This window comes from Solea senegalensis, linkage group LG17 (assembly GCF_019176455.1).
Source record: "Solea senegalensis isolate Sse05_10M linkage group LG17, IFAPA_SoseM_1, whole genome shotgun sequence".
Taxonomy (NCBI): Eukaryota; Metazoa; Chordata; class Actinopteri; order Pleuronectiformes; family Soleidae; genus Solea; species Solea senegalensis.
In genome coordinates this window covers 20062323-20083677 of record NC_058037.1, presented here as the reverse complement: position 1 = coordinate 20083677, position 21355 = coordinate 20062323, and the positions used below count along the sequence as shown (strand labels likewise).

Sequence of the window (21355 nt, the reverse complement as noted above, 5' to 3'; positions counted from 1 at the left end):
TGTGCTCTGTTTCCTTAAATGTCCAGCGCTTTGGTCAACAATGCTATATTTAAATGTGCTTCATAAGTGAATTGGATAATGTGCAGTGGCCTGTGAAGGAGTTATGATACTGGAGTTCGTGGTGTGATGGTAGTTGAGTCTGTAGTGGTTGTATCTGGTAGGAAATTGATCCACTGATTAACTGGGATAGAAGTTGTGAGGGGCCGCCATGGATGGATGATTACATCAGTCCATGGCAAGGGTTTCTTTTTTGGGCTTTTCCATTTCTAGGGGTCACCATAGTGGATCATTTGCTCTTTAAACTCCTTTCAGTTTATCCAGACTTGGGACCAGAGGTACCACACCGGTGACCCTGCAGTTACAAGCCAGGTTCCCTTTCCACGCGGCCATGGTACATGGTGATGACAACCAACTAGTTTTCCAATCAGTTAACGTTTGATGCTTTAATAAAAGGTGGTTGAACAACCTTTGATAAGAGCATACAAATATATATACAGTATATCACAAAAGTGAGTACACCCCTCACATTTTTATACATTTTTAATTATATCTTTTCATGGGACAACACTGAAGAAATGACACTTTGCTACAATGTTAAGTAGTCAGTGTACAACTTAATTATAACAGTGAAAATTTGCTGTCCATTCAAAATAACTCAGCACACAGCCAATAATGTCTAAACTGCTGGCAACAAAATTGAGTACACCCCTAAGTGAAAAATTCCAAATTAGGTTTAGGTGTGGAGACATGCTCGGCCAGTCCATCACCTTTACCCTCAGCTTCTTTAGCAAGGCTTTAGCAAGGCAGTGGTCGTCTTGGAGGTGTTCTTGGGGTCGTTATCATGCTGGAATACTACTCTGCAGCCCAGTTTCCGAAGAGAGAGGATCATGCTCTGCTTGAGTATTTCACAGTACATGTTCACAGTTCCCTCGGTGAACTGTAGCTCCCCAGTGCCAGCAGCACTCATGCAGCCCCAGACCATGACACTCCCACCACCATGCTTGACTGTAGGCAAGAAACACTTGTCTTTTATTCCTCACCTGGTTGCCGCCACACACGTGTGACACCATCTGAACCAAATAAGTTGATCTTGGTCTCATCAGACCACAGGAACATGGTTCCAGTAACCCATGTCCTTAGTCTGCTTGTCTTCTGCAAACTGTTTGCGGGCTTTTTTGTGCATCAACTTTAGAAGAGGGACGACAGCCATACAGACCAATATGAGCACTGACAGACTGACCCTCCACCCTTTCAACCTGTTCTGAGTAGAAACTCCCCTCTTAAACCGTTGTACTGTATGGTCTTGGCCACCGTGCTTCAGCTCAGTTTCAGGGTGTTGGCAATTTTCTTATAGCCTTGGCCATCCTTATGTAGAGCAACTCAGAGAGTTCTTTGCCATGAGGTGCCATGTTGAACTTCCAGTGACCAGTATGAGGAGTATGAGAGCGATAATACCAAATTTAACACACCCTGTTCCCCATTTACACCTGAGACCTTGGAACACAAACGAGTCACATGACACCGGGGAGGGAAAATGGCTAATTGAGCCCAACTTTGACATTTTCACTGTGTACTCACTTTTTTGTTGCCAGCAGTTTAGACATTATTGGCTGTTTGTCGAGTTATTTTGAATGGACAGTTATACAAGCTGTACACAGACTACTTAACATTGTAGCAAAGTGTCATTTCTTCAGTGTTGTCCCATGAAAAGATATAATTAAACATTTATAGAAATGTGAGGGGTGTACTCACTTTTGTGATATACTGTAAAATGTAACTGAGTAAAAAAAAAAGTGATTTCTTTCAACACAAATTCTCACAATATGAAGTTTTAAGTTTATTACAGTTTCATGAACTTTCACCCCATAGTCATTTTTCACTGCAACAGAATGAGATAAATATTTGCCATAGTGACTGGGGCAAAGTTTTCTTTGTATGTGTGTGTGTGTGCGTTACAACACTTATTCTTGCAACATCAGCACACACTAAACTACTCTCGCTTTATGATCCTACTTAAACATCTATGTGTTATTACGTCACGTGTGACCATAAGATAGCAGCTCAAACAAAGGTTTACTCATTCACTGTATGTGCGTGAACTTTTCCATTCTCTCCTCCCTCCTGTAGTGGGCTGAGTTTTGTTCCAGCTACAAAAGGCTTCTGTCGTTATGTCAACGCTCCACAACCGGGGACGATGGGGATATTTGAGGCTGTGTTCCAGTCGTCCCTCAGCTCTGTCTCACTGTTGGGGGCTCTGCTGGTGCTGCTGCTCGTCTATTTTATTTCTACCTGGAGCTTCAGCTCAGACGGGAAGGGCAATGTACCTCCAGGACCAAAACCACTTCCCCTGCTTGGAAACATGCTGCAGCTGGATCGTGACAGACCCTTCAATACCTTCCTGGAGGTGAGGATGTGGATGGAGTGGCACTCCTGTAAGGTAGTTTGTGGTGTTGTCTGCTTCCATCTCTCATGACATTACTCCCTTACCCTCAGCTTTCCAAGAAATATGGACCAGTGTTCACCGTCTACCTTGGATTCAAGAAGGTGGTGGTTCTGGCAGGATACAAGGCTGTGAAAGAGGCTCTTGTCAACAAGGCTGACGAGTTTGGCGAAAGAGACCCTCCGCAAATATTTAAGGAGCAAGGGGGCGGACATGGTAAGAAGTAGTAAGCAAAACACAGAGCTTTTTTACATCGTCTTCCTTTGCCTACTGTGTTCATTAGACTTCCTTTCAGGGGTTTTATGGTCCAACGGAGATTCATGGAGAGAAATGAGGCGCTTTGCTTTGACGAACCTGAGAGACTTTGGAATGGGCAAGAGGGTTTGTGAGGACAAGATCACTGAGGAATGTGACTACCTCGTTGAAGTGTTTAAGAAATTTAAAGGTCAAGTGGATTAAAAACAGATTTTTAAACAAAAATCCTCAAAAGTATGTGTATTTAATTTGTTTCCTTTTGTTGCAGGTGAGGCTTTTGATACGACTGTACCAGTGAACTGTGCCGTCTCTAATATCATCTGCTCCATGGTCTATGGCAGCAGATTTGAATATGATGATCCAGAGTTTACATCACTGGTGGAACGAACAAACCAGAACGTCCAGATTGCAGGTTCCCCATCAATGCAGGTATCATTTATTGTATTTTTAACCTTCGACTGACCTATTTTTTCCAGTGACCTGATTAAGTTAAGTTCTTTTTTTAAACAGCTCTACAACATGTTCCCGTGGTTAGGTAAACTGTTTCTTAGCAAGAAATTCAACCAATCTGTTGATGCCAACTCGAAGCAGAACTTAGAGCTGTTCAGTCAGCTGAAAGAGACCCTCAACCCACAGATGTGCAGAGGGTTCGTGGACGCTTTTCTGGTCCGAAAGCAAAATCTGGAGGTCAGTAAATAAACCATTACTTTTTTTGGCAAATTGACTACTTTGTTCTTTGGTATTAAGTTCACATTTTCAAACTTTAGGGGGGAGATCATGTGATCTGAAAGAGAACCATTTTCAAACTACATGAGCAAATCACTGATGAGTTATGCAGATTGACCCTTTACAAAAGAATAACTCTGGCCTCAACAGGACAGTCATTAATGTTCATTGAGATGTGGGTATGAGTATGAAATACAAAACTATGAAGTGTCCTCTGTAGAGACCATTTTTGATTTGGTTTGTCCAGACTGGGTTACCATAGAAACATAAGAGAGTGACATGTTTGATGCTGTGGATGGTGCATTCAAAATCAAATGGTTCATCATGATGACGTTGTCATGGAATTGTGGTAGATCTGTCGTGTTGCAGTTGACCAGACCTGTACTAAGATCAGGACAAAGGCAGGCAGAGACCAGGTTAAGACCGAGACTTGTCCACTGTCCACTGTATATATGGTGTATATGCCCCACCGTGGTCTCAGTCCTTAATAGTTTTGGTCTTGAGCTCATTCTAGTTTTCGTCCTGTTAGTGTGGTCTTGACTAGAATACTGATCTTTGGTTGATCGTCTGAGTTCTTGGGGAGGAGCTTTGTCGACAGACTTGCTTATCTTCATCTTTGTATGTCGTCAGGAGCATACCTATGTGCATATCACACCTACTATAAACACTTCTGTGGCTGTTTGGAGGGCTCATGCTGTCTTTGAAGGTCAAGGCCATTGTACCTTGTAAAAACAAAAATAATCTTTCTCTGACAATTTTAACAAAGCGCTTAAAAGCTTCGTAATTCCGGTGCTCTAAAGGCCAGGATTGCATCACATGATCACATGACCATGATCGTTATTGTTGGTCAGTACGTCCTCCCTTGTGAAAAGTACAATTCAAGATAACATAAAATGATTGATTCAAAATAAAGCGACCTATCTCATGTGTTTGATTGATTGTTGTGATTTGTCCTCGTGTGCAGGAATCTGGAGTCACCAACAGTCACTTCCACGAGAAGAACCTCCTGTTTACCGTCATGAATCTCTTCGCCGCTGGCACTGACACAACAGCAACAACACTGAGGTGGGGTTTCCTGCTGATGGCCAAGTATCCAAAGATACAAGGTGAGGAACTTGGACGCAGCTTTCACAACAAGTTCCCATGTCACCCCTTTATTTTAAGCATTCACATGAGTCTTTCTTTTGGACGTGGAGGGAAAGGATTAGCCAAGAGTGCTAACCACTACACCAAGCTTGTGCCCCCCCCCCCAAGGATCTACAGTTATGTATTTCGCAATATGTTGCAATTTGTGTGGCCCAGCGATGCGGACAAATAAACCACACTGGGACAGTGGAGTTTGAAGTGAAGTATTCTATTTACCACAATTTTGGTAAATGGAGATATGTTTACTGGCATCAATTTGATAGTTTGCTCTGTTGATGTCACTAAGATATACACATCTGAACGTGGTCTGAAGGTAAAGTATCTGATGCTGCATACACATGCCAAACAACCTACCCATCACAAATTCAGATCTATCCATCAAAAAAAATGATGAAAACATAATCTCCGTGGCTGAGGAAATGAATCAATTTATCATGTTTGCAGTCTCCAACACATACCATATATCAGTCCACTAGAGTTCTAAGCAATGAAGACATTGTGTCTCCACTTTGCTGCAGAAGGGTCTAATGATGGCAAGTGGCAGAGGTAGAGATGAGAAATGGAATTGGGCCCAAGCAGCAACTTCTATTCTACAAACAGATCAGGTCCAGGAGGAGCTGAGCCGGACGATAGGAACTCGTCCGGTGCAGGTTGAAGACAGGAAGAACCTGCCTTTTGTCGACGCCGTCATCCATGAGGTACAGAGACTGGCCAGCATCGTCCCCATGGCACTGCCTCACAGGACGAGCCAAGACGTCACCCTGGAAGGTTTCTTCATTGAGAAGGTCAGACTGGAAAGACTATTGAAATATTATTGTCTTTTCACACTTGAGTTAGTGAATTTGTTGTTGTTTTTCTGAAATACCCAAAAATTGTACTAAAAACTGACATCCAATTTTGTGTCTCATTGGTTTGTCCACATTTTAACATGTTATGTTAAAAATAAAAAAAAAATATGAGCATACAATAACACTAATTAACATTTCACATTTCAAGTTTTAACATTGTATAACTTTGGTTGACTGACCTCTTCTTTTTTCAGCTACTCCAACTTGACTATATGACATGCTAAAATATAAGGCAGGAACAACTTTGTATCACCTACACTGGAGGCTGCTGAAAAACAGATTTCTTTGGGCAGTAGAAAGGTCTTTTCTGAAACGTTTGTAGGCGCTTATTTATGTTTTAAATCACACTCCAACCTCGCTGTACAAGCTCAATGTTGCTGTCTCCATCCGTCTCGACATATAATCTTATCTTGTTTTAAGCCTTTTAATTCCTTTCTTGTGCACAGGGAACCACAGTGTTTCCTCTGTTGACGTCTGTCCTGTACGATGAGGATGAATGGGAGAAACCTCGCTCCTTTCATCCCGCCCACTTCCTGGACAAAGATGGAAAATTTGTCAAGCGAGATGCTTTCATGCCTTTTTCTGCAGGTTTGCGTCATCAGGCACTTTTCACACCTTCAACAGGTTCACACATTTACACATGTGACGTGAATGTTTCTCAACCGCTGTCCATGTCAACAGGTCGTAGGGTTTGTCTTGGAGAAAGTCTGGCCAGGATGGAGCTCTTCCTCTTCTTCTCCACCTTCCTGCAGCGCTTCCGTTTCTCTCCTGCTCCCGGCGTCTCCGAGGACGATCTGGATCTGACTCCACGCGTGGGATTCACCCTCAGCCCGTCACCACATAAACTGTGTGTTGTCCCCCTTTGAAAAACCTGCTTCACTAACAGTAGACAGTAGAAATTTTTCAGGTATGTAACGTACCTTTACTTCAAAAGATTTCTGCAAAATAAAATGGAATAGCTACATCATACCCTGACCCTAAAGAGTAACTTGCTGTAATGTACAATAGCCTGTGAAGGAGTTACGATACTGGAGTTCATGGTGTGATTGTAGTCGAGTCTGAGTATTTTGGTCAGAAATTGACCCATTGATTAACTCAGCATTGCTTTATTTCAGAAATGGGTCACTAGAATAGAAGTTAGGAGGGGCCACCAAGTATGTAAGTGGTTTTTGGGGGGTGTTCTACATCACTAGGGGTCGCCACAATGGAACATCTGCTCTTTCAGCTTATCCAGGCTTGGGACCAGCACGTGAAGTCTTTGAAGAGGTATGCTCATAGATACCCCAGCCCTTAACCTATTGGGATTACCATGGGCTGGCCCACATTGGTACATTGTGATGGTTGGTAGTCAATTAACTTACAGCTAGTTTTTCAACTTTTTTCTAACATGTCGATGCTTTAATAAAAGGTGGTTGAACTGTGTCTCTGTCAGGTCACGAAGGTACAGTTTGGAATGAAAAACCCTGATCTGATTTACGTGTGACGTCATACCAGCATGAAACAGTTTGGCCAATAAATTCAATGAAGATGAAGAACGTGACCAAGTGGCAACTGGTGGCAAACTCACCCATAACAATCTAAAACCCCATTGTGAATCCTCAAGATTTGCCATTTGCTCCACAGCCACCAGACACATGTGCTGTACTTTGTCTTGTTTCAAAGGTTGGCCAAAATGGTGTTCTCTAAATCATTGGCAGTTTCGGCTGCCTTTGAGTCGGACTCTCTTATGACGTCTAAAGACGACGATAAAGACGTTTATAGAGAAGTTTAATTTGCTGACATGCTTGATTATCTATGGTTGCTTTGTATCTATGGGAGATGAATATCTGAACTGTCATCAAGTATATATGTATTCTTCCTCTTCTGAGATAAACCTGAAAAAAAAAGTATATATATATACATATACAAACATATATACTGTATATATAGTGTATTGTATATGTATGTAATGTATTGTATAAAAGAAAAGGCAATAACAAGGCAAATAAGTGACCCACAGTAGAGGATATAATTGAGTTAACTTATGTATGCAGGTGAACTTTGCCATTCTCTCCTCCCTCCTGTGGTGGGTTGACTTGTTCCTCTCTGGCAGCTACAAAAGGCTTCTGTCGTTATGTCAAAGCTCAGAAAAACAAACCACACTCAGGGACAGGGACGCAGATTGTATTCAGACGATGGGGATATTACAGGTTTTGTTCCAGTCGTCCCTCAGCTCTGGCTCACTGTTGGGGGCTCTGCTGGTGCTGCTGCTTGTCTATTTTATTTCAACCTGGAGCTTCAGCTCAGATGGGAAGAGCAAAGAACCTCCAGGACCCAAACCACTTCCCCTGCTTGGAAACCTACTGCAGCTGGACCTTAAAAGACCCTACAATTCCTTCCTGGAGGTGAGGATGTGGCTGGAATAAGTCTCCCATAGGGTAGTTTGTGGTGTTGTCTGCTTCCATCTCTCATGACATTACTCCTTTACCTTCAGCTTTCCAAGAAATATGGACCAGTGTTCACCGTCTACCTTGGATCCAAGAAGGTGGTGGTTCTGGCAGGATACAAGGCTGTGAAAGAGGCTCTTGTCAACAAGGCTGACGAGTTTGGCGAAAGAGACCCTCCGCAAATATTTAAGGAGCTAGCGGATGGGCATGGTAAGAAGAACACAGAGCTTTTCTACTAACAAAACTATTAGGGTCCAAACACACAAAGTGTGTGATCATAGATTCTAACACTGATTTCAGGGGTTTTATGGTCCAACGGAGATTCATGGAGAGAAATGAGGCGCTTTGCTTTGATGAACCTGAGAGATTTTGGAATGGGCAGGAAGGCTTGTGAGGACAAGGTCACTGAGGAATGTGACTACCTCATAGAAGTGTTTAAGAAATTTAAAGGTCTGTGATTTAACCAAGTGCACTAAAAACAGATTTTTAAACAAAAATCCTCAAACGTATGTATATTTAATTTGTTGACTTTTGTTGCAGGTGAGGCTTTTGATACGACTGTACCAGTGAACTGTGCCGTCTCTAATATCATCTGCTCCATGGTCTATGGCAGTAGATTTGAATATGATGATCCAGAGTTTACATCACTGGTGGAACGAACACACAAAAACCTTGAAACTGCAGGCTCCACATCAATGCAGGTATCATTTATTGCATTTATTAATCTCAGACTTTGACCACCCTGTTCCACTGATGAAGACGTTGTTTTGTTTTTTTCCATTTGATGTGGTTTGATAACAGCTCTACAACATCTTCCCATGGTGCCGTAAACTGTTCAATAACAAAGTATTCAGAGATGCTGCTGATGCTAACGCTGCGCAGAACCAAAAACTGTTTAGACGTCTGAAAGAGACCCTCAACCCACAGATGTGCAGAGGGTTCGTGGACGCCTTTCTGGTCCGAAAGCAAAATCTGGAGGTCGGCAAAACGTTCTTTTTTCAAATGTCTTATTTTTTAATTGTTATTATTTCAGCACTTCAAATTAAGGATTTGGTAGGTAACCCTAATATACCATAATGTGAATCAAGTCTTGAAAGACCAGAAAGAGAGCTGAACTTCTTCCCCTTCTTCTGGACTCTTCAGGCTGGCTCACACTGCGTGACTTTTAGCCTGATAATCCGGTCACTTATGAGATGTGAAAGTCATTGTTTGTGGTAAACTTTGAATGTCCTGTTCCAGCTAATCAATCATAGTTTATTAGCTGTACAGATTGTCTTTAAAAAACAAACAAATAGCTCCTGAGTTCCAGTACCTCGAGGGCCCCGAGTTCATTACATGGACACATGACCTTTATCAATCCCGCAGGGGAAATTCCTTCTCTGCATTTAAACCAATCCTCTAGAAACCTTTGTAGAATTAGGATTAGCGGGCATCCACTGAACAGCACCCCAGGGAAAAATGGGGATTTGGTACCTTGCTCAGGGATACCCTAGCCCTTTTGGTGTTTTTAACCTGGTGGGGAAGTGTGAATGTGAATACATTTAAAGGTCTATAAATTAACCAAGTGCATCAAAAACAGCTTTTTAAACAAGAAGTCAACTCTTAAATTAAATTAACACATCCAATGTGTTAATTTAATTTTCCATATGTGCAGGAATCTGGAGTGACCAACTGTCACTACAGTGATAAAAACCTTCTGACCACGGTCATTCATCTCTTCGGTGCTGGCACTGACACAACATCAACAACACTAAGGTGGGGCCTCCTGCTGATGGCCAAGTATCCAGAGATACAAGGTGAGGAACTTGAACACATTCACAGCTTTCACACCAGTGGCAAGAATTTCAAGCAGCGAGATCTTCTCTCCCAACAGACCAGGTCCAGGAGGAGCTGAGCAAGGCGATAGGAACTCGTCAGGTGCAGGTTGAAGACAGGAAGAACCTGCCCTTTGTTGACGCCGTCATCCATGAGGTACAGAGAGTGGCCAACATCGCCCCCATGGCACTGCCTCACAGGACGAGCCAAGACGTCACCTTCCAGGGTTTCTTCATTGAGAAGGTCAGACCGGACAAACTGTTGAATTATTGGTGTCTTTTCATGTATGGTTTTTGAAATTCCCATTGTACTAAAAATTGGATTCCAAATAAAAATATGAGGAAAAGATTCAACATTGTGCACAGGGAACCACAGTGTTTCCTCTGTTGATGTCTGTCCTGTACGATGAGGATGAATGGGAGAAACCTCGCTCCTTTCATCCCGCCCACTTCCTGGACAAAGATGGGAGATTTGTCAAGCGAGATGCCTTCATGCCTTTTTCTGCAGGTTGGTGTGATGGGGAAACTTCTCACTCTATGTTCTTTATGTTCACATATTCACACACGTGACGTGGATGTTTCTCAATCGCCGTCTGTGTCAACAGGTCTTAGGATTTGTCTTGGAGAGAGTCTGGCCAGGATGGAGCTCTTCCTCTTCTTCTCCACCCTCATGCAACGCTTCCGTTTCTCTCCTGCTCCTGGAGTCTCCAAGGACGATCTGGATCTGACTCCACGCGGGGGAATAACCCTCAACCCGTCACCACATAAACTGTGTGCTGTCCCCCTTTGAAAATGCTACTGCATTGACTCGTGATAGGAGAACATAAAAAATAAAACTGACCCTGAGCTCTACTGCCTAAGTGCTCCAGGTTCTTCATTCAAAGTTCTAGTGAACAGATCAGTGAATCTTGGTTGTTCTGCTGTTTCTCCAGTGGCATTCATCAATGTTTACGCTGGTACAGTGTTTCCTACACCTGCTGGTTTGATCGATTGCTGTTTTAACTGTGTTAGGGTTAACCCTAATTGGTGTTTGGTCATCGTAAGAATCTTTTCTTATGAGCTTTCGGGCGGGTTTTCTGACCTTTCTGTGGGTATGCAGCATGTCTGTGTTTATAAAAGTTAGACGTGGCTTTATGCTACGTGCTACAATGGCCGTAACCTTGACCTCACTGTATTCGCTACAACATTTTACTAGCACAGTAAATCATGGTCCAGCAGTAAATTCAGTGAAGATCAAACGTCCAGCAGAAGAACCTTGAATTCTGTGTTTGTAGAGGTAAAGCGTTTGGTCATCAGTCGAGTCTGAGTATCTGATTTTCTTTGCCTCATCTGGGGAAAAAACACACCAGTGTCCTGTATTTCCACACTGAACCACAGCTTCCTCTCATCTACGATTCTCTGCTCTCACTTCATTTTCCACCACTTCTCACTCGACTGATTTTGATTTCGTTGCTGATTAATAATCCAATGGCAAAAATAAGCAGCAAACATTCCGATCCAATGCAAATGTGTGAAGGGAACGCGAATGAACGCCATCTACAAACTTTCAGCTATTGACAAAGAAGCTCAAAATGCAGTAGAAGAGGAAGTCTTACACTTCCTCTTCTACGGAGAGTTTATATTTCTCTATTGCACAGAACCACAGTCAGAGCTCCTGAGAGGAAAACAGAGGCACGATGAGGGAAATCAAGTGGATTAAGACCTTGTTCTTTCTGACACTGGAGCTTCACTTTACAGGTCAAATATTAACCACACCTTTTTTTAGCATCAAAGGATAAGGCAGAGTAGTTTTTGCCAAACTCAGCTGAGCTGTGTGTGTGTGTGTGTGTGTTGGTTTGATAGTTTGCAGGATTAAAGGAAAAAAGTACTTCATGAAACTTTGTGGGAGGATTGGGTCAAGGAAGAATCCGTTCAATTTTCAGGGCAGATTTAAGAATTAAGCTTGACTGAATTTAAGGGTACTCTTTTCCCTGTGGTGGGGTGTAGTTAGTTAGTTAGTTAGTTAGTTAGTTAGTTAGTTTCTCAGCAGGATTATGCAGAAATTTGGTGGGAGGGTGAAGTAGGGGTCAGCTCTTTACCTTGGGTTTTTTGGTTTCTCTGGTTTTCTGTTCCTTGTTTCCTGTTTTATTTTGTAGTTTTTCATTATCAGGTTTTATTTCCTAATGCGAATCACTTTACTTTGCTCAGTTTTGTCCAGCAGCCATGTTGTTTCCTTGGTCACACTTCTGAGTTTTTGCTCCAGGTCTTGGATGTTTCTAGTTTTTTGTTTTGCCCGTCCTACATGTGTTTGTGTTATTTAAGAATCTTTTTAGTCACTTTGACATCCTGCATTTGGGTGTTCTCTTTTTGTACTCGGTGACACAGGTCATATCAATATTCAGTCAAGCCATGCAGTTCACATCCCTCACCAGGAGAAGGAACAAGGAGGTGGGCGTTGGTGTTTAAATTTGAATTTTGAAAATCTGTAGAATTAAGGCGGGGAATTCTGCAGAGTTTGCAGAAGTCATGACAAGAGCAGTGCTTGAAAAGACGCAATGTGTGCGACAGACGCGACGTCGATGGCGAATATGTGCCTTATGCCTTGACTTTGTATATAAACTTGTCACATGACAAATTTGGCACTCAGCCTCAGTGGAGCTGATTGGTGTTTGTGGTAAGTTGTCATGTCTGACTCTCGAGTTGAAATTGTTCATCTTTTGCAAAACATCACGCTGACACTACAATGCGATGGCCAATCAGCGTCGAGATTCTCCAGATGACGTCACGCACTTGCCAGAGGCCAGACTCTGCTCGGGGGAAACACTCTGAGATGTACGACACTTTATCTCTTGTGGAAACTTCTGCAGAGAAGAAACACACCATACGGAGCCGGACACAACTTGGCCGACTTTCACCGTTAAATTTGGGAGTGGCCTCTTCCAGCGATACTTCGGGAACTTCGGTTCAAGTTAAACGGTGGAACTCGTCAGGTTGTGTGATGGGTGAAAAAGAAACAGCCATTACTTCTGTTTAAAATACGGCGACTTGTACCCGCCGCGTCAATCGTGTCACAAAATTTACAAAATGATCCCGCGGCGCGATGGACACAGCATTACCTGCTTGAGGTGGACAGGGTCTGAGGACACAGCCTGGCTGCTCAGCCCTGTTTGTTTTGGTGTGCTGGTGTCAATGCAACGCGGTGGGTTCATAACACGAGCCAGATCAGGGTTTGCTTGAGCTCCCACAAAGTGGTTTTAGCACAAACATACAATGATCCTGGGGATTTCTCAAGAAACAACACAGGGAACGTGGTAAATAAGGATCAGGATTACTGTATGTAATGTGCTAATATCTGTAAATGTTTGCTGCAGATCCAGATGTTGGCATATTCTTGTTTATTTTCATGTCCTTTCCTTTTTTTATTTCAAAGTAGAGACCTTTGGACCACTGATCTTGATTATTAAGGAGGGAGATGAAGCTACGTTGCCGTGTGGAAATATGAAGCTCACTCGGGATAAATGTGGCAGCATTAACTGGGTTCATACTCGTCCTGGGATAGCAACATTTGATCTGGTGGAAAATGGGAAGCTTCGGGAAGATCAGTCGCACAGACTGAGTGTCACAGAGCACTGTTCTCTGGTTATAAAGAAAGTCACAACTGCAGACAGGGGTCGCTACGACTGTCAGCGGATCACACCACCCATTGATGCTCTGGTTTATCTGTCTGCTGTCAAATGTGAGTATTTACGAGTGTCTTTTTAGATAAGCATAATAAATGGTTCTTATTTTGTTCATTCTGCTCTTCTTCACCAGTGACTGAACAAAAGGACGAGGATAAGGTGATCTTGTCCTGCTCTGTGTCAAGTCATGAGTTAAACCCCACAGTGAACTGCCGGCCCGTGAATGGTACAAACACGAGGGGATCGCAGGAGGAATGTTCCACCACATTTTCTACCTCTTATCTCGAGCGGAACCCAAACTATCGGGAGTCCTTCATCTGTGAAGTGACGAACGGTTACAGTGGAGACGTGCAGACGTTCACCTTCAGCTCTTCGTCCTCAGGTGAGAACACGCTGAGCTCTGTGTCTGTATCGGAGTCAACCGCACGTGTTTTGAGGCTCCTCCCCCTCAAGAACCGAGACTTTGAGTCAGACGCTCGAGGCGTCACAGGAAGTTAGCATAAAAACAAACTAGAATTTTTGTTTGGTGTGTAACTGTATAATTATTATTATTAATAATGATAATAATAAGAATAAGAATAAGAATAAGTATAAGAATAATGAACTTGTTCAGTCACTTGAATACAAGTGACATGAATCAGAAGTTTAAGGGTGAACCCCATAGAGGAAATCACCAATTTTACATCACAGCACAGAGGAGTTGTTGATCCACTGCCGCCTCCATCCGTAAATTCAAATGTGTTATTTTGGAGGTGGCAGACTATCAAACAGCTCCTGTGTGCTGTGATGTTAAAATCACTGATTTTCTCTATGGACTTTGGTGCAGGGAGTGCTGTACAAACTTCAGTTTCCATGTGTTTTTATTACTTGTCTGTGATGGCGTCATACTTTTTTTTTATGTCCAGTTGAGTACCCACCAACTCCAACTCCAACAGCTGAGATCATCAGCAGCTCAAACACCAATGTACCGATGTCTGGTCAAACACCACAAACTAGTGAGTGATAAAGTGTCTCTTTTTTAATTAAAAATGTCTCTGAACTTTGTGTCTAAATACTATTTCTTTCTCTCTTCAGGTTTGTGGTGGTACATTGGTGTGGCTGTGGGCGGGGCTGGTGTGGCTGTGGGCGGGGCTTCACTCTTACTGGCTGTTATGGCAGCTGTCAGGTGGAAGAGAAATGAAGGCAAGACACAGACCAATGGAAACGCTGTAAGTTTTTTTTTGTCATAAAACTATAAGCTGTTAAGAATGTACACAGCAAACCCACATTAAAAAAACATACATTTGTTTTGACGGCCTTTTGGAAGCTTCTCACTCTCCCACACCAAAGTCCATAGAGAAAATCAGTGACTTTACATCACAGCACACATGAGTTGTGGATCCACTGCTGCCTCCATCAGCAAGTTTGAATTCTGTGTTTGAAACTCTTTGTTCAGATTTACCTCAGTGACGCACACTGACCACACGAGGCAGCAGTGACCAGCAGCTCCTGCGTCCTGAATGTTGTAAAATGTTGATTTTCTCAATGGACTTTGGTGTGGGAGAGTGAGTGGTTTACAAACTTCAGTTTCCTGTTGGAAAAGTCTGTCTGACGGTGAGATAAAGATGTGAACTTTTGTTGATTTGCTAAAAATGTTCTCGTTTCACGTTTTCACTGAGAGCGAATCTCAGGCTACTTCACAGCGCATGCAAACCTTTAACAGGATGCTGCTGAGCCCACACTGGCCAAGAAATAGTTACAACACATAACTGTTTTTTTATGTGTGTGTCTTTTGTCCAGCAGGGACAGAGATTAAAACCTACGGAGACTCAGTCCAGTCCAAACACAAGTCACGACATGGTGAGATCACACACACACACACACACACACACACACACGCGTTGGACATTCATGACTTGAGGGGACATTGCATTGACTTACATTCATTTCCTGGAGACTTACTCTAACCTTAACCACAATTACTACTGTCCTAATCCTAACCCTGACCCTAACCTTACCCTTACCCTAACCCTAACCTCAACCTAACCATAAAACATATCTTCACCTTAAAATGTAGTCATTTACGTTGTTGGGATTTGATTTTTGTCCCCACAAGGAAGACAAGTCCCCACAATGTGACTGTGTAAACAGTTTTAGGTCCCCACAACATTAGTAATAACCGTACACACACACACACACCTACACACACACGCACACACACAGAGCAGTATGACAATCTCAGTCACTGTTGAGCTCAATTTGCATCTGGGAAAAATGGGAAGGAAGTGAAAGCAACTAGTCATGAGTGCAAAGATGTCATTGTGTCATCATCATCATCATCATCATCACTGTGTAGGCTGATCCTGAGGAGGGAGTTTCCTACGCCTCTGTCAGCTACATCAAGAGAAGCAACGGTAAAGCCGGGGTAAGATTCTTGGACGTTTGTCTGTTTTGTCTTTGCCCAGTGTGGGCATCACGGTGCCCACTCTGGGCACCGTGATGCAGCACCGCTTTGGGCACCAGGTGGGCGTCGCTTTGTGTGGACCCTTGTGTGAAACCTGAAGCTGGTATAAACTCTGACGGATTTAAGATTTTAAGTACTTTTTGCTCAGGTGTGTTAATGTAGTTTATGAAAATGAGAAAAAAAGTTATGATTTATGATTAAACATTGCTAAGACTTTGCAAATTGGAAAAAAAAAGTGTAATGTTCTATAAGACTCCTGTACTTTTTTGTCTAAATTAGCGTAGGGGGGCGGAACTTTGCTATCGTCATTTTCATAATGATAACATTGATAATGGTAATTCACTGTAATTTTCTGTTGTTTTCCTCTCAGGTTCAAGTAAAGGCTGCTGATGATGATGATGAGGAGGAGGAAGGTGCTGCAGTGACATACAGCACCGTGAACGTGCGACGTTAACTCATTTATTTTTAAGTTATTTACTATTTTTATGCTTCTATTTAAGGTTATTTTTATTTCTTACATGTTTACTTTATATATATATATATATCTGTCCTCGCCGTAGGGGCGGAGAGAAACGCTGTTTTACTACAGTGTGTGTCCTGTACAAGCGGCTAAAGTTGACTTTGACTTGACATTAAAAAAAAAGTAAATACAGCTCAGTCGAGAGCAAGGCAGTTTATGCATTTCCATTTTTACTTGTACATATGTACACACATATATACATATATATGCAGTGTATACTTTGGCAGTGTTAGTCACACTGAGATACAGATACCGTAGAACATAAGCATATTTGGACTTTTCCATGTATTCACTGATCATTCTCACATGCTTAAATAAAAGAAGTAAAAACCTTTTAATAACTTGTTCTTTTGATGCATGCAGATTATGGCTTATTAGCTCTTGTTTATGCTAACTAGCTTTGTCTGCTAACAAACAAAGTAAAGCCAATGAAGTCTTTCTGGCTGAATATGAGTCATACTTGCATTTACCTGTTTTGCTTACATAGTCACTCTGCCAGCGCCACTGTGCCTCAACAATTTAAAAATACCGGAGTGCAAAGGATTGTGGGTAGCTTCGTTCTTTTTTGCGATGGACTTGGTCGCTCAGGACCTCCACAATAATGGGGGACATTTTTCAGGTCACCTCTTGGGAATGCTTAAATTACACTAAAATGATATGTCAGACACTCTGGGAATGTCTTTTTTTGTTTGTGTGTGAGTGTTAAAGACCCTCCTCAGCAGTGCCCCCTGCTGACTGGAGCCGTGATTTTAACATGTCGTTTCCTAACACTCCTCCGTTGTTAGAATAGCCTTCCGGTTTAAGAATTATTCACATTACAGGGACTTCAAAATCAAGTCAAGTAAATGATGAGATGCTCGAAAGATGGGGGAGGTGAAGGTTAGGGTTAGGATAGAGGGGAAGGGAAGGGAAGCAAGATGAGAGGATATAGTGAGTTGGGGAGGGTATGGTTAAGTTTAGGTAAAGAGGTGAAGGTTGGGGTAAGGAGAAGATGGAGGGAAGCAAGTTAAGGTAGTTTTTTTTTTTCAGAAAACCAGTATAAAGGAATTCAAAATCCACATATCAAGCAGGAATTAATAATTAGAATATAAAACATTATTTCATAGAATATAATCTTTATAATAATGAGGAACAATAATAACTAGTACCGAACGGGTTCGAGCTCAAGGGCTTGCGAGTCTCTGTGTGCCCATGTCGCCGTGCAAATCTTTTGCAGTGTTGCCATGGCAACACCGTTGAACGATTTGTTGTCATATTAAGCACGCATCATTTACCATGTGTTTTGAATGTTTTCACCAATTTTGAGTTTGATACGATGAACTCTGTAAAAGTTATTACCAAAATTGTGCATTTTTTGTATTGACTTTTTTGACCGTCTCGACCTAAGGAACGCGTGTACCAAGTTTCTTGCATGTACATTAAACGTGCTCCTCAGGCCCACAAGTTTTAGGGGGTGGAGCAGTTATTTGCCCACTTTCATTTTTTAACGCACATTCCCCGAAACACTAATAAACGTAATTTGTTCAGGGCCTCTAAAACGCGATTTACTTTGGTGAAGAGGAAGAAGAAGAAGAAGAAGAGGAAGAATAATCCTTACAATTACAATAGGGTTCTTGCAACAGAGTTGCTCGAAATAATAATGGTTACATTTAGAAAAAGTCTCTTTAGGACCATTTATCTGTCATAAACACTGATCTTGTCAGGACCAGTCGTGGTTTAGGACTAAGTTTTGAATTGTGGTTAAGGTTAAGGTTTAGTCTGGACAAATGAATTAAAGTCAGAGCAGAGTCCTGAGAAGAATAGCTGCATAAACCTGCATGTGTGTGTGTGTGTGATGTGACTGATGCCTGATGCCTGTTCTCATCACCACTTCCTTTCACAGGAGGTTACACAATGATGAAGCGTCAGTAAAAAGCTTTATTTAAGGGGCTGACGTCGCACTTACTGTGTGAGAAGAAACACAGTCAAACTTTGGATGCTGTTAAATCTAAAATGTAACCTTCAGGTTTCTCATGTTGAACGCCACAGATACCTGTGAGCTCATGTCTAAAGGAAGAGCACGCTGCTTTTTATTTCTCAGCAGAGCCACATTACGATTGGCAAATATGATCATCATCGTAAGGAAGTAACAAGGGGAAGTTCAGTGAAAACAAGACAGAAACTAACGGCAGCGTGCCATGGTCGGATTCCAGTGGAGTAAATGCATCAAAATGTCTTTATTTTTGTATATTTTCATGCTTCAATTTAGAGGTAAGTAGATGTATACATGAGCAGTATGTTTTTTTTAGCCACAAAACCTCTTGAAGGATAATTCCTTTTCGTCTCATTTCAACAGGAATTACAGCGGAGGATTCCCACTTCATTGTCAGAGAAGGAGAGGACGTGACTTTACCTTGTAAAAGCTGGATTCATCCTCAGGACGAGGGCGAAACTGTTTGGCTTTTCAGTGACACACCATCGTCACAAACTGTGCAGCTGATGAGCACCAGGGAGGACGATGAAAAAGACGAGTCCAAAGCAGACAGACTGAGCCTCACGAAGGACCTTTCTCTGGGTATTAAAGCGGTTAGAGTGAAGGACGCTGGTCAGTACACCTGCAGACACTACGGCGAGTCGGGAGACACATTTCAAAGCTCTCTGGTTTATCTCTCCATTATTATCAGTGAGTATTGTATCAGTCCATTATTATCAGTGAGTATTTTATCTGTTCATTATTATCAGTGAGTATTGTATCAGTCCATTATTATCAGTGAGTATTGTATCAGTCCATTATTATCAGTGAGTATTTTATCTGTCCAATATTATCAGTGAGTATTGTATCAGTCCATTATTATCAGTGAGTATTGTATCAGTCCATTATTATCAGTGAGTATTTATCAGTCCATTATTATCAGTGAGTATTTATCAGTCCATTATTATCAGTGAGTATTTATCAGTCCATTATTATCAGTGAGTATTTTATCTGTCCATTATTATCAGTGAGTATTTTATCTGTCCATTATTATCAGTGGTATTTATCAGTCCATTATTATCAGTGAGTATTTATCTGTTCATTATTATCGGTGAGTATTTATCAGTCCATTATCAGTGAGTATTTTATCTGTCCATTATTATCAGTGAGTATATTATCTGTCCATTATTATCGGTGAGTATTTATCAGTCCATTGTTATCGGTGAGTATTTATCAGTCCATTATTATCGGTGAGTATTTTATCTGTCCATTATTATCAGTGAGTATTTATCAGTCCATTATTATCAGTGAGTATTTTATCTGTCCATTATTATTAGTGAGTATTTATCAGTCCATTATCAGTGAGTATTTTATCAGTCCATTATTATCAGTGAGTATTTTATCTGTCCATTATTATCAGTGAGTATTTATCAGTCCATTATTATCAGTGAGTATTTATCAGTCCATTATTATCAGTGAGTATTTTATCTGTCCATTATTATCAGTGAGTATTTATCAGTCCATTATTATCAGTGAATATTTATCAGTCCATTATTATCAGTGAGTATTTTATCTGTCCATTATTATCAGTGAGTATTTATCTGTCCATTATTATCAGTGAGTATTTATCAGTCCATTATTATCAGTGAGTATTTTATCTGTCCATTATTATCGGTGAGTATTTATCAGTCCATTATTATTGGTGAGTATTTTTCAGTCCGAGCATTAACTCTCGCTGTGTGTTTTATTTCTCCACCAGTTCATGGTGAAAAAGGCGGGGACACGACGACGTTGACCTGCTCTGTGTTGAGATACGGGCGATGCGGACACAGGGTGGAGTGGCTGAGCGACGGAGCAGTGCACGACGCGGCGACGTCACGTGACTGCTCAGCCACTGTGGCGTTCAGGACTCCTCGCTCCGGTCAAAAGTACGAGGAGTCGTTTCGGTGCAGAGTGACAGACGGTAGCGGCATGGAGCTGCTGCTGTGCACCTTCAACTCTCACTCGGCCTGTGAGAACAAAGGTGCGTCCGTCTGTTTCCCTGATGAACATATTTGCATATTTGCTCATATTCAGAGAAAGCACAGTTCTACGGGGATGTTGTAGTCATTTATCGACTCTCAACTGTCCTCTGACAGTGCCCTGTTGTTTTAAGAATAATTTGATAATTATAATTTAATAATAATAGCCAATTCGCATGGGATAAGAAATCTCAGTGAAGCTCCTACAATTCGCAGGGATTGGTTACTCTCCCAGGAGCCATGTACCGGGCCCCAGCGCAGAGCTACCGCTATGGCCGCCCCGGAGCTGGCCCGTCGTGGTGGGCGACCCACACAGTTATCTCAACCTACCCAGCCACCCGGGGCACTGACATGGGCCCTGACATGGGAGAGTAAGGGGGTAGCAAACCCAGTGATCACCCGCCGCTTAACCTAGCACACCCCTAGAGGCCTCGGCCAATGGCGGCTCTTCTCCGGCTGTTGTCATCATAAAAGTGAAGATGGTGGATAGATGTTTGGAGACAGGCTAACAAGCTATTTCTTTGGGGCTGTTTAAGGAGCTCTTGATTTGCTTTGCACGTTATCAAGAGAAGCCAAAAATCGCCATTCAGAATAAAACACAATTGTGTACGTTTTCTTTTCATTTCTTTTTTGTAGTTTCAGGTTCTACTCATCGGTGGATCTACGTCATCGTCGCGGCTGTGGGTTCAGCAGTGATCTTGGCGACTGTTGGAGCGCTCGTCGCGTGGAGAAGACGCAAAGGCAAGATCGTGTACTGGCGACGCAAAGTTCTTTTCTTCACCGTATTTATTATTGTTTTTATTTTTTTTGTCTTTTCAGGACACAGAACACAGACGGACAACACCGTGAGCTGATTATTATTTTTTTTGCAGTTTTAGTCATCAGATATTTGTACAGTCAGTATCTAATTTCCCAGAATGCACTATTGGACATCCCCCCCCCCCTTGAGTCTAGTTGTTTTTTTTCTAGTGTTATTTTTTAGAAAAACGCTATCTATCAGGAAGATGATCCGCTGTGGCGACCCCTAAATGCAGAAGCGGAAAGAAGAAGAAGAAAAGTTATTATAAAGTTATTATAAAGTGTTATATTTACCGACTTCTTGGCAA

General features: G+C 42.0%; 4 protein-coding genes across 9 annotated transcripts in view; all 4 read left to right on the top strand.

The window, feature by feature from the left end:
- The first annotated feature begins 2136 nt into the window (after positions 1-2136).
- LOC122783907 (cytochrome P450 2K4-like) lies at positions 2137-6382 on the top strand. The gene is made up of 9 exons (XM_044048869.1): positions 2137-2404; positions 2494-2656; positions 2736-2885; positions 2964-3124; positions 3206-3382; positions 4386-4527; positions 5168-5352; positions 5862-6003; positions 6097-6382. Exons 1-9 carry the CDS (start codon positions 2195-2197, stop codon positions 6279-6281), a joined length of 1515 nt encoding a protein of 504 aa, XP_043904804.1. The 5' UTR covers positions 2137-2194; the 3' UTR covers positions 6282-6382.
- A 949-nt stretch (positions 6383-7331) lies between these two features.
- Positions 7332-10507, top strand: LOC122783906 (cytochrome P450 2K4-like). Its single transcript, XM_044048868.1, has 9 exons — positions 7332-7799; positions 7889-8051; positions 8142-8291; positions 8382-8542; positions 8643-8819; positions 9496-9637; positions 9715-9899; positions 10022-10163; positions 10261-10507. Exons 1-9 carry the CDS (start codon positions 7443-7445, stop codon positions 10443-10445), a joined length of 1662 nt encoding a protein of 553 aa, XP_043904803.1. The 5' UTR covers positions 7332-7442; the 3' UTR covers positions 10446-10507.
- A 74-nt stretch (positions 10508-10581) lies between these two features.
- On the top strand, positions 10582-16262 carry LOC122783908. 3 transcript variants are annotated; one of them, XM_044048872.1, is made up of 8 exons: positions 10582-11392; positions 13068-13370; positions 13448-13696; positions 14220-14309; positions 14389-14522; positions 15094-15153; positions 15650-15718; positions 16128-16262. In XM_044048872.1, the coding sequence occupies exons 1-8, from the start codon at positions 11332-11334 to the stop codon at positions 16209-16211; spliced, it is 1050 nt and encodes a 349-aa protein (XP_043904807.1). In that variant the 5' UTR covers positions 10582-11331; the 3' UTR covers positions 16212-16262. The 3 variants fall into 3 exon arrangements, with proteins under 3 accessions (XP_043904807.1, XP_043904806.1, XP_043904805.1); XM_044048871.1 differs by having other exon boundaries at positions 13065-13370; positions 15097-15153; XM_044048870.1 differs by having other exon boundaries at positions 13065-13370.
- Positions 16263-18022: 1760 nt separating this feature from the next.
- The window catches only part of LOC122783785, a 4452-nt gene continuing 1119 nt past the window's right edge, over positions 18023-21355 (top strand). Inside the window, exons 1-5 of one of the 4 annotated variants that reach the window (XM_044048623.1) lie at positions 18025-18527; positions 18613-18939; positions 19988-20251; positions 20886-20990; positions 21069-21094. In XM_044048623.1, coding sequence (XP_043904558.1) covers positions 18455-18527; positions 18613-18939; positions 19988-20251; positions 20886-20990; positions 21069-21094 — 795 coding nt within the window. In that variant the 5' untranslated portion in view covers positions 18025-18454. Of the gene's footprint in view, positions 18528-18612; positions 18940-19987; positions 20252-20885; positions 21095-21355 lie in introns of all 4 variants that reach the window. The other 3 variants (XM_044048621.1, XM_044048622.1, XM_044048620.1) reach the window with 3 other exon arrangements.